This window comes from Anopheles nili, chromosome 2 (assembly GCF_943737925.1).
Source record: "Anopheles nili chromosome 2, idAnoNiliSN_F5_01, whole genome shotgun sequence".
Taxonomy (NCBI): Eukaryota; Metazoa; Arthropoda; class Insecta; order Diptera; family Culicidae; genus Anopheles; species Anopheles nili.
The window spans coordinates 50,676,867-50,691,866 of record NC_071291.1 but is presented as its reverse complement, the minus strand read 5'-3'; the positions used below and the strand labels follow the sequence as shown (position 1 = coordinate 50,691,866).

The following is a 15,000-nucleotide window of genomic DNA, read 5'->3' as shown; positions in this document are numbered from 1 at the left end:
TGCGAGGTAGATGAAACAGTTCAGTCCAGACGAATTTGAATGCGTTCTTTCCGATGGCGCTGTCCCCTGTGTACTGAATTAACACTGGTAGTGGTTCATTTTCATTCTCAACTGCTCCCAACTCCGCTGCGGACAATATTGGTAAATCTCGAGCCAGGCTGACGTTTTCCGGGCAGATGATAAAGCGTGGCTCCAGCCGTCCTGCTAGGTACACTTCAATTCGTCCATGTTCGCAGCTGCGTTCGGCGAACCGAGCCTTATCTAGGTGCAACCATAAGTCACGCTGTGCCGCAACTTTAAGTTCCCAGATGCACTTTTCTTTTCGATTTTCTGTTAGTTGGAACCCTAATGCATTTTTATAAGGGAACACTAATTCTCCATCTGGCGAAGGACCAAGCGTTATAGGTCCACAGATCGGTCCATGAGCAAACTCATAGTTGGCTTCAAAAAGAGTATTCGGATTTTTGAAGTAGCTCGTCGTAGCATGCTGTCCCTGAATAATAAGCTCCAGGTTCATTTGGTCTCCGGAAGATATGATCCGAACCGGTCGAGGAATGTTGTCACAGAAGCAAGCCAATCTGTTTTGGCTTTTGTCGCGTTCTTCCCACAAAATCAGTTTATCGACACGTTCCTCATGACATCTTGTACAAGCGTTCATAGAGTAGGGAACTTCTTTGAATGTCACTGAAGTTACTTCAACCACAACACGAGAAAACAGGCGCCGATCCGTGATAAACTTGTACTGACAGCGTACATCGCTTCCTGAGGCACGCTTGTATATGAGTGTATTCCTCGGTGATTTCAATTCACCACGATTATACTTCCAGGCGTAGAATACTTCATCACACAATGTATTCGGAACTGCATCACCAAACTTGGTGTTATTGAAAAAATCGTAATGTGCCCAATAATATAGCGAGCTGCCACTGTACGAACCGGTCTTGCTAAGGAACTTCACGTACAACGAACGACCGGTACTGACAAAATCGATCTTCTCCATAGGTCTCGAGAATGTATCGCAAAATGTCTTTATAATACGCGCCGGATCTGGATTGTTTGAATCATAAATGGTGAGCGATTCAGCACAGTCTTCCTCGTGTTTGATGATGGGTGCTTCAATACGATTGATCCGAAAACTAAGAGGAAGTACAACATAAAGACAGAATAGTTGCATTTATTGAAATTTAATGATCAAATCGGAGTGTTTTTTTTTTCCTGGGTACATTAAACGTTCCTATTACTCGCGTTACGTTCTATCATGCACATTTTCGTGTATACTACTCATTATTAAAACATCGAAAGACTTACCTTGGAAAATAAAGTCGCACAACTTCATCTTCATTTCCCTGTATGTGATAACTACAGGAAGTGTTCGGAGGATACCAGTGAGCAACACTAAGGAAAATACCTTCAGAGGCACTGGTGGCACGTAGGGCATCTGAGCTAAGCATCCAGTCGCAGGCACCATGTTTCGTGCCTACTGTTTCCACATGTCCAGGCCAATTTCCGACATTGAAATGAAAACCGGTGTTTAAAAGTGGTCCTGCAGGTGACGAAACAAACTCGACGTACATATGCTGAGAAGTTCCTGTGGGGTAAACATACATTTCATACGATGCACGCTTTACAAAAACAATGTAACTGCTACTCAGTTTAAAACAATATTTGTAGCAAACATTTGATGCTTCACTAAGATATAATTGAAAATCTATTTTTTTACACTCACCAATGATACTAAAGGGAAATTTGCCCATTCCACAAAATTTTCCTATTGGAGGTGCATGTTCATCGCGTCCGTCATACACTGCTAACCAATCATAAGGACAATGCTCTGATCCGGATCCTATTTCCTTCATCGGACATGTCATGATGTTTTCGCACCTATGGTTTAGTTGATATATTGCCTCCATGAGCTATCGATATCAAATATCAAAGCTCCTCATTTTGAGTGCACAAATAGAGGATTGTATTGAGAACTGTTTCACACTCACCTTTGACCATCCACCGCGAATTGTTCATTTTGAATGTATAGTTTAATAAAGGGAAGCCTCGTATGCAACCGATATCGACACTTCAACGCTCGTGGATATATGCCTGGGTATGCCGGTGATTGAACGTAGCACGTCTGCAATCGACAGTCGCGAAACTCGCGTTCACAGTACGATCTGAAGTTAGGATTATCGGACATATTGCCGACCACATGACGTGATAATAAAATATTAATGGGAGCACCACAGAGAAAAGAAGTATATATTAACGCTTCAATCATACTTAGACGAAATAAGGCAAACGTGGACATAGAACAGTGAAATACACAAGGCCATATGAGGAAATGAGAGCAAATAGATTAAATTTATCATCTAGCACTGTCCATCAACCCTTAAGTAGTCATTTATATTCATTGAATAAATCAATTTCGGCAATAGTTTTGAATAAATGAATGCACTCATACGAATTCCTCGTTGTTGCTCATTGCATTTCGCTGAGTCTCGTGTAGAGAAGCAGTTAGGAGTAGCGCAGGTGCACCTTAAAACCACCATATTGAGCATAGGAGCTAAACGACTACCTACCCTTGCACAACTTCCCCACGGCGATTTGGATAAAGCTCCGGATGTGGACCATATCGGTTGAAAACTTCCATTTGCTGTTCGGCGCCAGAGTCGAATGCAAAATACGTCTGCAGAGAGGAGAGAAGATCGCCGACATTTTCTATTAGTGTCAGAATTTTGAAGAATACACGATCCGTAAAGTGCCAATTGAGTTTCCGTAGCATTTGAGTTTCGTGTTGCAACTAAAATGAGCATACTAGACGATTTGAGCAGAAAAATGCTAAGCGAAGTGATTTTTGCGCTTGTGCATCCTTTTTTACTGTTTCATGATGCTGCAGAAATCAAGTATTGTTATTGATATTGGTAAAAATCTTGCCGTATAAAACATTTATCTATCTATCTATATATATATATATATATATATATATATATATATATATATATATATATATATATATATATATATATATATATATATATATATATATATAATATATATATATATATATATATATATATATATATATATATATATATATATATTTATATATATAAACATATATGTATATATATATATATATATATATATATATATATATATATATATATATATATATATATATATATATAAATATATATATATATATATATATATATATATATATATATATATATATATATATATATATAAATATATATATATTTATATATATATATATATATATATATATATATATATATATAAATATATATTTATATATATATATATATATATATATATATATATATATATATATATATATTATATATATATATATATATATATATATATATATATATATATATAACTATATTAGTATATATATTTAGATATATATATATATATATATATATATATATATATATATATATATATATATATATATATATATATATATATATATATATATATATATATATATATTTATATACATATATATATATATATATATATATATATATATATATATATATATATATATATATATATATATATATATATATATATACATACATACATACATGTGTGTGTGTGTGTACTAGTTACAATATATTGACTCTAAAATGGTTGCTTTGATTCGAAGACATCTATATCTTAATAAAGTTACAAAAATGACTTTGCGTACCTGATCTGTAAAGTTATCGGTATGAAAGACTATTTTGACGGCACTTGTTTCACTGATAAACGTTTGAGGCTGTTCTGATTCACCGCAGAATTGTCCTGGTTCCCGACGATTTGAAACATCGGTTTTGGCATTGCCATCAACTATCTACAATGAAACATTCATAATTATTATCAACGGAGGAATGTACATAAAAAAGTTTTAATTACTTAGTTATTTATTTAAGAACTGCCTGGTCGTATTCATATAAATAAGTTTAAAATGTTTAGAATTATACTTTAAGTAAAATTTTAGATAAAATCAAGAAAAATTTAACAAGTTTTCTGAAATTCACTTTATTTACTGAAATTTCTATTTATTTCCAATCAAGTTTTATTACCATAAGTCGAGCAAAATGGTCATTAAAAATTACGGACGCATAACTATTAATCCAGCCCATAAACTCGAACAAAGACATATTGATATAGTAATACTGACATAAATGAAATTAATACACAGTTCTAATATAAATGAAGAAAAATTTACAAAAAGCCATTTTTTCCTTTTTTATTCGTGACGGACTAGTCGTATGGACGACTCCTGGACGAGCTGCCAGCAGGTATCTTACAAAGGACATTTCCTCCCTTTATTTGGTTTCGGGCTTACTTGGTTAAAAAAGTCACATTTTAAAACACCTTAAATGATAAAATGCAAAAAAAATATCCTTACCTGCAGGTAACCACCATCACAATGTGTCGCATTGATGAGACTTCCAACTTTAAATTTTTTGAAGTTTAACCGAAGTACCCAGTCACGAGGTGCCCCTCGGAAGCTTCGAAACCGATACCAACATGTGAGAGGTCGATTTCGATTTAGGTTTGTTACTTCAGGCGAAGAAATGTCTTCATAAATGTCAACAGTTTTATTGCAGTGGTCCTTGACACCCTCAGCAGCGTTACCGGCTAAAATAAAAATTTAAACAATAAATGGCATTAGCACTATTAGTTAATAATAAACATCCAATAGTCAACGTAAAAAGAGACTTCATTTTAAGTCAAACTATTTCAAAAGTTCTCTAGTATCACCAATAGAATACCAGCAATAGCATGTGAATTCTTTCAAGAATATTTATGTTGTTTGAAAAATATACCATGAACAAAATATTCTTAATTTTGAAATTTGGACTCACTTATTTATTTTACAGTTGTAGCGCGCGCTCTTGCAATTATTACCTTCTTCTTTTCTTCTTTTTAAATGGTTCAACAACCTTTTTATGGAGGATAGTCAGTCCTGCGTACGGGGGAAGATCAATCGTGGTTTGAACCCAAAACCATTCTATTTATTGCGCGGCACACTAACGCTTTCGACTAAAAAGTCCCCCAAACCAATAAGGATTTCTGTTCAAGTTTTCACATCATTAGTCATATTTTTTCCAATGTTAGCTGGAAATTAACCTTTAAGATGGTAAGATAGATAAAAGTGGTAAGCGAAGAGAGAAGAAGTTCTGCAGCTTATTCATTAAGGATAAAAATATAGTTGCCAGCCAACAGTGGGAGCTAAAATTTTTGCTGCTTCGCAAGGGATGATGTTGTAGATACGATAATTTTTGCACAATTTCTTGTAAAAAAAACTAAGTTATGCAGTGAATACCTAGACTATTAGTAACTATTCTTTTTTTTTTTTGGAAAGAGAATATGCAAGACGTGACTTTATTTCGTTTCCGTTCATTTAGTACTGATTCGTTACTATCGAGTTAATTATTATTTTCATATGATCTTTATGTTGAACATGTCTGTTTCGGATTGTTGATCAGGTTGCCTCATTTAATGACCATTGTTCGTGCCATCTATCAATCCTCGTACTTCAATCTGTTAACGTAAGTTCGGCTGTCGAATAGTTGCTTTATCGAGTGGGCTGAAAACAATGGATATTTGTTGCATAACATTATCGACTGTGGCAATACATGAAATCTATGTTTTGAAGAGTATCTACACTAATCTTCACAATGAAATTCTGTTCTCATTCCACTACTCTAAAGAGAATACACTGAAAATTAAAATAAATACTGAAAGTAGTCAAACTTCAATCATACTGGTCTTGAAGCACTTTTTAATTTTAACAAAATGCTAAATATATTGCCATTCGTCATTTTTTGATTTTGTATGTCCTTTCTGCAAATCATGAATGATTTTCCCAATAAATTTATATGTAGTTTGTATTATGATACATTTTGTTTACATTTGAATTAGAGCTAGATTAGATGTTGTTTCTATCATAAAAAATGTTTAGTGAAAGAAGTCCATTTCGATCCATATAATCAAGCAATTGCATGTTGCAAATTGTGTAACTTCCTTTATGATCTTTTCGTTTGTTCGAGGCAGATTAAACCGCATAACATAAGATTTATAATTATATCTTGTATACTGACTCATCGCCTCAAAATTAAATATTGCCGTAAATCCAAGTAAATTGTAAACAATAATGGGAAGTCCCATTTGAATAGTCTGCTGTAAGCTCTAAAAATATTATCATTTAAAAATTTCCTCTCTAATTATAAAAATACTTCCACAATGTCCTATTGAATTTTAATGAAGTTATTTTCAAATAAGGACCATAATATTTAAGTAAATGAAGTTCGAGTACAATCAATAAAATGTTACGTAAAATATATTGATCCTTCAATGTATGGAATTGTCCATTCAACATGCGGGATATCAGCAGCAAAGCAGTTCAGATTTTAAATATGGATTAAAGAAGAAACGCAATAAATTTTTCCAAGTATCCGTATTTTTTTCCAAGTATACAAGTATATTATAAGTTTCAAAGTAATCGGTTCTCTTAATAAGAATAATCTTTCAAGTTCAAAAAGTTGTAATAGTAGTGTTAGAATAGATTGTATTCTAACAGTCGCTGTCATCACGAATGCCGACAGAATCGCAAATGCCGATAAGGAGTATAGGACATCCGGCGAAAATGAGTATATATAAGCAGATGACGATCACATGCTCAGAAGAAATAACCGCAAAATAAAGAGCGCTTTTAAAACACATAACAACGATAACAAAACTTTTTTTTATTCTATACTGATACTATACTACCTCTACTTTTTTCAAATATTCTGAACTTTTAAGAAATTCTTTACATCTGGTATTAGAAGTAATATAAAAGTAGCATTTTTGTTTCGATTTTTGCTATTTACGTCTGTAAATTAACTGCTTAGCATCGTGCATACTTAGTAAAAATTTTCAGTATTGACATGAAGCGTTTGACTGTATTACAAAACAATGGTGTGTAAAAATATATTTCCTGCTCGTACAACTCGACTAAGAACCCATTTCATCACACGTATCTCAAATTGGCGCTCCCGATAGGCAATGAATATCGGATGAGAACCAGGTTCTACAGTCGAAAAAACATATTTCACGAGGGACTTGGAACATCACATTCATCGCAAGCAGGGTCGACTATCACATACAAAGACCGTTTGCCTACTATGCTTCGTATAAATTTAATAACGTGCTTAAATTATGTTTTGCTTTTTTAGGAACATTTTAATAGTAACATAAAGAATAAATCAAATAAAACTGTACAAGATAACAATAATTGTTGCATTAACTTGAGTTTTTTTTTCTACAACATATTTATGAACTATAATGAATAGTTTTTTGAGCAATTACATAGATGGGTGGTTGAATGCATTTTGCGTTTAAAACGTTGCTTTAAAGAAATTGATAGAGGATGGTTTTACCTGCGTAATATCCCCTGGAATGATTAGAATTGAATTTATGTACAAAAATTAATTTTGCTCGATTGAAAATTAAAATTTACCACTTATTTGTTTCAAATTCACTAGGTACAATGAAAAGTAGAGTTGCAGCCATCACAGAAGAAGTACTATACACTCTTCAAAATGATAAAGACAGCTCTTGAAAAATATATATGATGTGAAATTTGGTTTAAATTTGGATGGTGAGAATACAGACCTCTTAACCTAGAAACCTTGTAACAAGGAGTTTTACATACAATATCCCAATCGGTACAAAAGAAACTAGATAGTAAGCCTTAAATTTAGAGTGATTCTTTTAACACTTTGACTGCCAAGCCTTCTTTTGTAATGGTTCCCACCAGGCCACGTTGGAGCAGGCGCGGTCAAAAAGGAAAAAAATCGACCATCTCCGATTGTTGCGATTTATAAACCATTTGACAGAAACATGTTGATTAAGAGAATTCCGAAAATGTAGGTTTGTAAAAAATCTGGTTGCTGAGATATAAAGCACCAAAGTCAAAAAGTTGTTCAAAATGCTTCAAAACCGACGTTCCGATGGTACATTTTTCGATACCGATAACATCATTAGTTTTTGTCATACAAATATGTTACATATTTCTTATGATCAGGCTAAAACATGTCTATGATGATCTTAAATATGAATTTTTTTAGCAAAATATGTTAAAAAATGGAACAAAATAGCTTTTTCAACTTTGGTAATGAATTGAAAAAATACTTAAAAAGTCGTCTTAGTCGAATGTTTAGACCTTCCATCAGCTTTTTTTCGTTACAAGATTTGGAGTGGAGGCGCCTAGCCGGCAGCTAACATGAGATATTCCTAAATACAAATTATGTGATATTAAGGGTCAAGATTAGGTACCATATCTCAATGAGCCTATTTTTATCTTAAAAATTTTCCATGATTTTGATAGCTATAAATGTACAATGATAATTAAATAAATCTTTGAAAATACGCGGTATCTTAAATTACTTATTGTTATGTACCAATAGAGGCAACATTTTTCACCTTTCCCATCAATAAAGTAAATTTTGTGAATCTTTAAACCACAAAAATTACACCAATAGTATTGATCAAGTACAGGTAAACATACCTAAAGAAAAATGACTGTCATAAGATACAGATCTGATGTGTAGAGACTAAAACTGACTGACCATATCTTCGAAGCGCCTTATAGATTTGCACATATTCTCTATTTTCAAGAAAACTGCCTTAGTTTTGCGGCATAGCCAGTTGATCTTGATTTGCAAAAATATTTTCTATTGGTGTCCTATTTTTTTTTTTTAAATAAATTGCCAACAAACCATAGACCTTGAAAAAATTAAGTGTTACTGTCTAGCCTCGTACAATCTGTTATTACAGCTATACATCTGGTATGAAAGTAAAGTTGTAGTACAGCAAGTATTAGCAACTTCTGCAGGAGATATTATGCTACATTCTTCTGTTCCAATTTTTTATTTGAGAGAACAAGCAATAGATACACGCCAATAACGTTTTAGGGTTGACAGGATTACACATTCACGAAAATCATCTAGGGAATTCAATGTGGTTGGCATTATTTGCGTGCTTTGCGTTCTGAATCCTTTTTTCCAAGAATAAGCTCGAATTCGTTTGAAGTCAAATTAGGACACACAGAATTGTTTTTGTATGATAAAGCTTAAACAAATACTTGTTAGTTGATGTGTGTATAAGCACAAATAACAGCAGTTTTTGTAGTTCAGGTGATAGATTAAATTTAGATTCAATTTTCCATATTACTTAGATAAAATTGGTGATTTCGATTAATTTACTTTTATTTGTATTTGAGTAAAGCCAGTGAATTGTACTGAAAATAATTATTTTTTATACCAAATTTAATGTTGTTGGTCATCTGTTACATTGTAACAATTTTTGATTGTTATGGGTTATGTGTTGTTAATTTGGATGTCTGTTACGTTGTTTTGGATGAATTGATAGCACTTTTTCATCGCAGTGGACCAACATATTATCTAAGATATAGGCTTACTTGTTAATGAACCTGCGTATAGAGATCAAAAACTAGTTTGGGTGATAAATTTGGGATATAAACTATATGAGAAGCAATGGCTTTTTCTATTTTTTAGTGTTTTTAACAATTTTGTGTTGTTTCATACAAAAATACTAAAATTAAAGAAAAAAATTTATAAAAATACAAAATCGTATATAATATTACTATTTTAAAATAGATAATTACTTAGAAACGGTTTTGAAACTATGTAAGTACTTTATGAGTAGCATGATTGATATTTTACTCTAAATTATTCACTTTTAACATGACTTCATATATTGATTACCCTGTAATTCTTGAAAAAATGATAAAACAACGTGCACAGTGACGTCATCTGGAAGTCCAAAACTTTAAAACACAAATTATGTGTAAACAAACTATTTTCAGTATGATTTGAGCCTATTTTTTACGTATTTCTATGTAAAAATATTTACGATCGTGGTTTGTTCTGGGCCGCCCCATAGTGCCAGGCCAAACTTTTTCCACCAAGCCAAACGTTACCGGTTTTTCTAGTGTTTTATTCGCTTTTCTAGAGAAACTATTTCAAATAAAACCAATTTTGTTCAATTCCATAAGTTTTTTAAAATCATTATGGGGAAAGGATTTTAGAAGATACAAACAAGTTTATTTAAAATCTCATTACACTGATTTTCTTAAAGCAACGGCTACAACATTTTCTCTCACACTGCAACTATATCCATCTCACTCACTCAACAGTAGCTCGTAACTTAAAGTGAAAAAGAAAGACCCTTTCCCATGTGGTACACTCAATAAGAAAATATATTCTACAAATATGCTCATAAAATCTATTTGGGCAAAAAAAAATCAAAAACTAGCTACAATTTAGGCTTTAAAAAGATTAATCTTCATAATTACCAAAGGATTTGTATGCAATAGTTTTTATTTCTAAGCAATGGCACTTTAAAAATTATGTACGGTGGCTATAAAAAATGATAGCCATGGCAGCCAACGTGTTAAAGGATATTCTGCAGAAGGATATTAATAAGGAGGCGATTGATTAGTAATGTAGTCGTTGATATGAAGAAGAAAAAAAATAAATCAATTAAAAATAATGTAGAGAGCAGGACGAAGAACTATTACATTATTAATAGGCAATATGTGGCAGCTGAAATTGAAGCTATTTAATTTGTTTTTTTTTGCGTTGACATACACTTGTATTTGATGTTGGTCATATTGCAAGCCAAACCTGAATAGATTATGAAATAAGAAAGGATCTTATAAAATAATAGAGTGTGGCTTGATTTTACATTACATTCTACAACAATATTTACATGCTTGTGGACATGAATAAATGCCCAATGAAAAAATACATGAATTAATAATATTAATGTTCGCACATTTCTCCCATGTCAGCCGGGGGGGGGGGGGGGTTGCAGAAAGGATGTTAATTACACCATTCTTGCACAGAAGAACTAGAACAGACATCAATGTTTATAAATATTTAAAATTTTTGAGGAAAAATAATTGGAATAATATAAACTGGGATGGTTAAAGGATAAAGAGACGGTTTGATAAAAAGAGGTTATTAGAAGTAGAACAAGAACGGGATGTACGATAACGTTCTAAGATATGATTCAGTAAGTCCAGCGTACGAGGAGTGCAGACAAAACTCGAACCCGAACATGCCGTGTGTTTATGCCGCACATGTTAGTGCACTAACACTTCGGAGGAGGGATGGGAAAAAGTTAGGCATACCATGACTGATAGTTGTAAAAACGCATAAAGGTGATAAAAATTTAAATTCAGACCACCTCAGTTAGTGACATAACAATGCTTTCATAACACTTTGCTACTGTAATGTTGAAAAAATCTATTCAACAATATAAATAATGACCAATTTCTCTGAGATTAGGTATACATGATGCCATTTAGGTATACATGATGCCATTGTAGAAATCACTCGTAAACATAAAATGACCTTAATCATATGCGGCTTTTATACTTCTGCCTCTTTTTCATAATAAACAGTAGAGTTTCATCATTATCTCTTCGTTATCCCTTCAGCTTTTCATCTTTTATAGTTTTTTTCTTGATTTTCTTCAAATAATAGCCTCTCAAAAAATATTAAAAATATCTCTTGATAATATAAAAAGGACTTTACTCTGTACCAGTATTTTTTGCGTATTACGCGTGTTACGTCGTTAGCAAAATAATGCGCATATATATAAAACACACAGGTATTCGCTTGAAATACTGATGATAAAAAGTAATGGGTCCTACCTAACATAAATGTTACTTCATGCATTCTGCATTGATCATGTGAAGTTTTATGAACGCTAAAGGTATGAAAAAAAAATGCTCCTGAGTTAAAAAAGATAAACGATGGAAAATAACTTTTCTGGTCTAGCAGCGGAATAGAATTTAAATTGGAATGTAGAAAACAGGAGCTAAATGGTTAAATATCCATAAAAGAAATCAATACAGGTATCAATCCAGATGTAGAATACGAGAGAAATCTATTCAGAAATACAAAGGAAAGAAATATCAAAACAGTCGTTAAACAATGCAGCAGGGAGAAAAGCAAAATATTTGAATGAAATGAAAATATATGAAAATTATGTTGCTGAAATTTCCTGAGTGAAACTGGGATATGAAGATTGCAGTGGGGATGTAGTAAGGCTCAAAAGATCAATTGTTATTCTCAACTGGAATTCATTGCCAACTAAAATCTTTGCTGTAGGAGAGCCTTACTTTCTTCGTCTTAGAAAATAAACGATGACAAAAATAAAGAATGCACGTAATATAAATTGTTAGATTTATTATTTTAATACATATTTATTATAGAAGACTGTTATTGATACGTAGTGATAGGAGACTGTTTGATGTCCGTGGTAGAGGTAGAAATTGGGAAAGTGTTGGAAAATCAGGTTCTTTTTTTTTCGACACAAAGTTGAAATATTATATCCATAATTTTCCATCATATTTTCAATTCCATACTATAATATAAATTAAAAACTAGGTGTAGATTTTAATTTTTTTCATCTTTTAGTTCAATATTTTTCGAAAGGTTTGAATATATTCTCTGAATGGAAAGAAATTAATTTATGGAGTATGATGTAATTTTCTAAACCGTGTTTCCTATTAAACCAGGTGAATGTGACTACAATTTTAATCGATTTTACATGACTGGACCGGAAGTTTTTGGAATACATAAGAATGTTGAATGAAATGAATGAAGATGAATGAGCCCATCTTATCTAAAAAGAAATCATAAATCAATCATAAAAAAAGAAATATTGACCGAAAGCATTATTTTTAAAATACATATTCAAGATTTTAAGCGAGAAACTTCTGGTTCAGCTGACCTTGGTTCAGGAATTCAATGGTACAGATGAATAAGTGATTATAAATACAAATTTCATAAACAAACGTATTGCTTCACAACAATAAAAGTTAATTGCTTATGTAGATATATATATATATATATATATATATATATATATATATATATATATATATATATATATATATATATATATATATATATATATATATATCAAATCCACCTCGTCTTTATACCTAAACGCGTGTTGATTGCTACTAAATGGGTTGTAACGTCGATCACATATTTCCGGACTCAAAATATCCAGTAACGTTCACTCCGATGGAAACTGTCACGTACTTGCGTAGCGTTGATAACTTCTCCCTCTGGGCATATAAGAAGCGATAAAAGTAAGCGATTTGCTCAGGTGCTTTGAGTGCTTAGCATCAACTTCAGTCGCAAAAACAATCGTTCTGATTCACATAATCTTTTAAATTGTATCCAAACAACGAAAAATGCTTTCCTTTCTATTACGATGTGACCTTATGATCTTTGATTGATGATGCTATTTTATATACCAACGTAAAAATGTGGTTTAAGATTTATTCCAGTACATCTGTTTAATTACACATAGTAATCAAAAACAAAGCAATCAATGGCAATCATTGTGCATGTGTTGGTGTATAGGAGGAAAAGTTTAACTAAAATAAAGTGTATCATGTTTGTGCACATATTGTATTTCAAAAGAACTCTGTAACTTAGCAACATAAAATTACAGACGTGCCAGTTGTAGTGTTATAATTTTGCTCAACCTCGTAAATATCATGGCAATCATCATGTGCATGTTGCTTTTCTTTAAATTTCAATGGTCACACATAAATTGTTCTTAATCAGAACCTATTTACGCGCGCTTGACCAATTGAAATCATGTAGTCCCTTTTTTCTAAAGCAATATAAGGTCATGCTTATTTTTTTCATCCAATGATTCAATTGATCAAGTTAAGAGCAATTCCTTTACTTCAACGTATTTATATTATTCAACGCTGATAAAACAGTTGTAAGAAACGATTACTTTACAAGCCCCATAACAAAAATATTGTCTATGTGTATTTAATGAATCAATCAAATGATCAATCATAGATCAACAACGTTGTTTTAAAGCAAATATCATAGCATGAAATATCCTTATTGTTATTAATATTAGTATTAATTTATAAATGATCAAACTGATACTAAATATATAAAAACTAAATATATAAAAATATATAAAAATGACTATATAAACTAAGTACTAAATATATAAAAATGAGAGTTCTTGAATTTGAGAGATAGAAAAATTGAAAAGTTATTGTTTTTTTTTCATTTGCAAGGCAGAGTCCAAATAACATCTGCCCAGTAACAATAACTTTTTATTCTTGAATATGTAAATTAATTCTTCCTTAAACATATAAGTACAATGTACATTTTACGACAAACTCAATTTTTATTGAGCGTTGAGACATACATAATTAGAGCACAATTACAGTACAAAAGATACAAAGTTCCAAATTTTATATTTCTAGATTTGACATTGTCATAATTTGAGACGAGTTCAAATCACGTACATCGTAAGCGTAGCTGCCAAGGATTGCGACTAACATGTTGATGGTGATGATGTACGGGAAAAATGTATGCTTCAACATTCCTTTCAACAATCAACCAACCAGGTTTTTTTAAGCCAACAACAAACCAAGAGCATGATGTTTCAGCAGTGCTTAAGATGAATAAAATTAGCATACGCTTACCATACGTTACGCCATTTTCGATGTAGGAAGACAGACTCTTGTTTCATACCTAACAGTATTTGGAACCCTTGTAAAATGAAGATTTTGCAACGTAACTACTTGCAAGCATTCCTTGGAGGATATGATTTTGTATTAAGCCCTTTTCATGTATTGTGAACACGTCACGTAGCATATGTCGTACACGCATTAAAATGCGTTTCTTAACTAAATAATCTTCCATCAATTATGTTACAGAATAACATCTGTCTTTTAACTTGTTTAATTTGATCATACGTATGCTCCGTTGCTATTTTGTGAGCAGCTCTGCATCAGACTTAAATCATTTCTGGATTTTTATAGCAATCGTTTTTCATCTATTTGCCAACCATTTCTAACTAGCCGAGTAAATAATATTCATAAGGTGTGTTTCCCATCCTTTTAAATGAAAAATG

At 31.9% G+C, this 15,000-nt stretch overlaps 1 protein-coding gene across 1 annotated transcript in view; it reads right to left on the bottom strand.

The window, feature by feature from the left end:
• Positions 1–10,695, bottom strand: part of LOC128725413 (uncharacterized) — an 11,135-nt gene extending 440 nt beyond the window's left edge. The window contains exons 1-8 of the mRNA XM_053819158.1: positions 10,674–10,695; positions 4,421–4,653; positions 3,716–3,859; positions 2,571–2,677; positions 1,992–2,165; positions 1,727–1,881; positions 1,309–1,588; positions 1–1,136 (exon numbers count right to left, since the gene is read on the bottom strand). The exon at positions 1–1,136 is cut by the window's left edge and continues 440 nt beyond it. Of these exons, the coding sequence (XP_053675133.1) occupies positions 1–1,136; positions 1,309–1,588; positions 1,727–1,881; positions 1,992–2,165; positions 2,571–2,677; positions 3,716–3,859; positions 4,421–4,653; positions 10,674–10,695 (2,251 nt within the window). The remainder of the gene's footprint in view (positions 1,137–1,308; positions 1,589–1,726; positions 1,882–1,991; positions 2,166–2,570; positions 2,678–3,715; positions 3,860–4,420; positions 4,654–10,673) is intronic.
• Between the last annotated feature and the right edge of the window lie 4,305 nt (positions 10,696–15,000).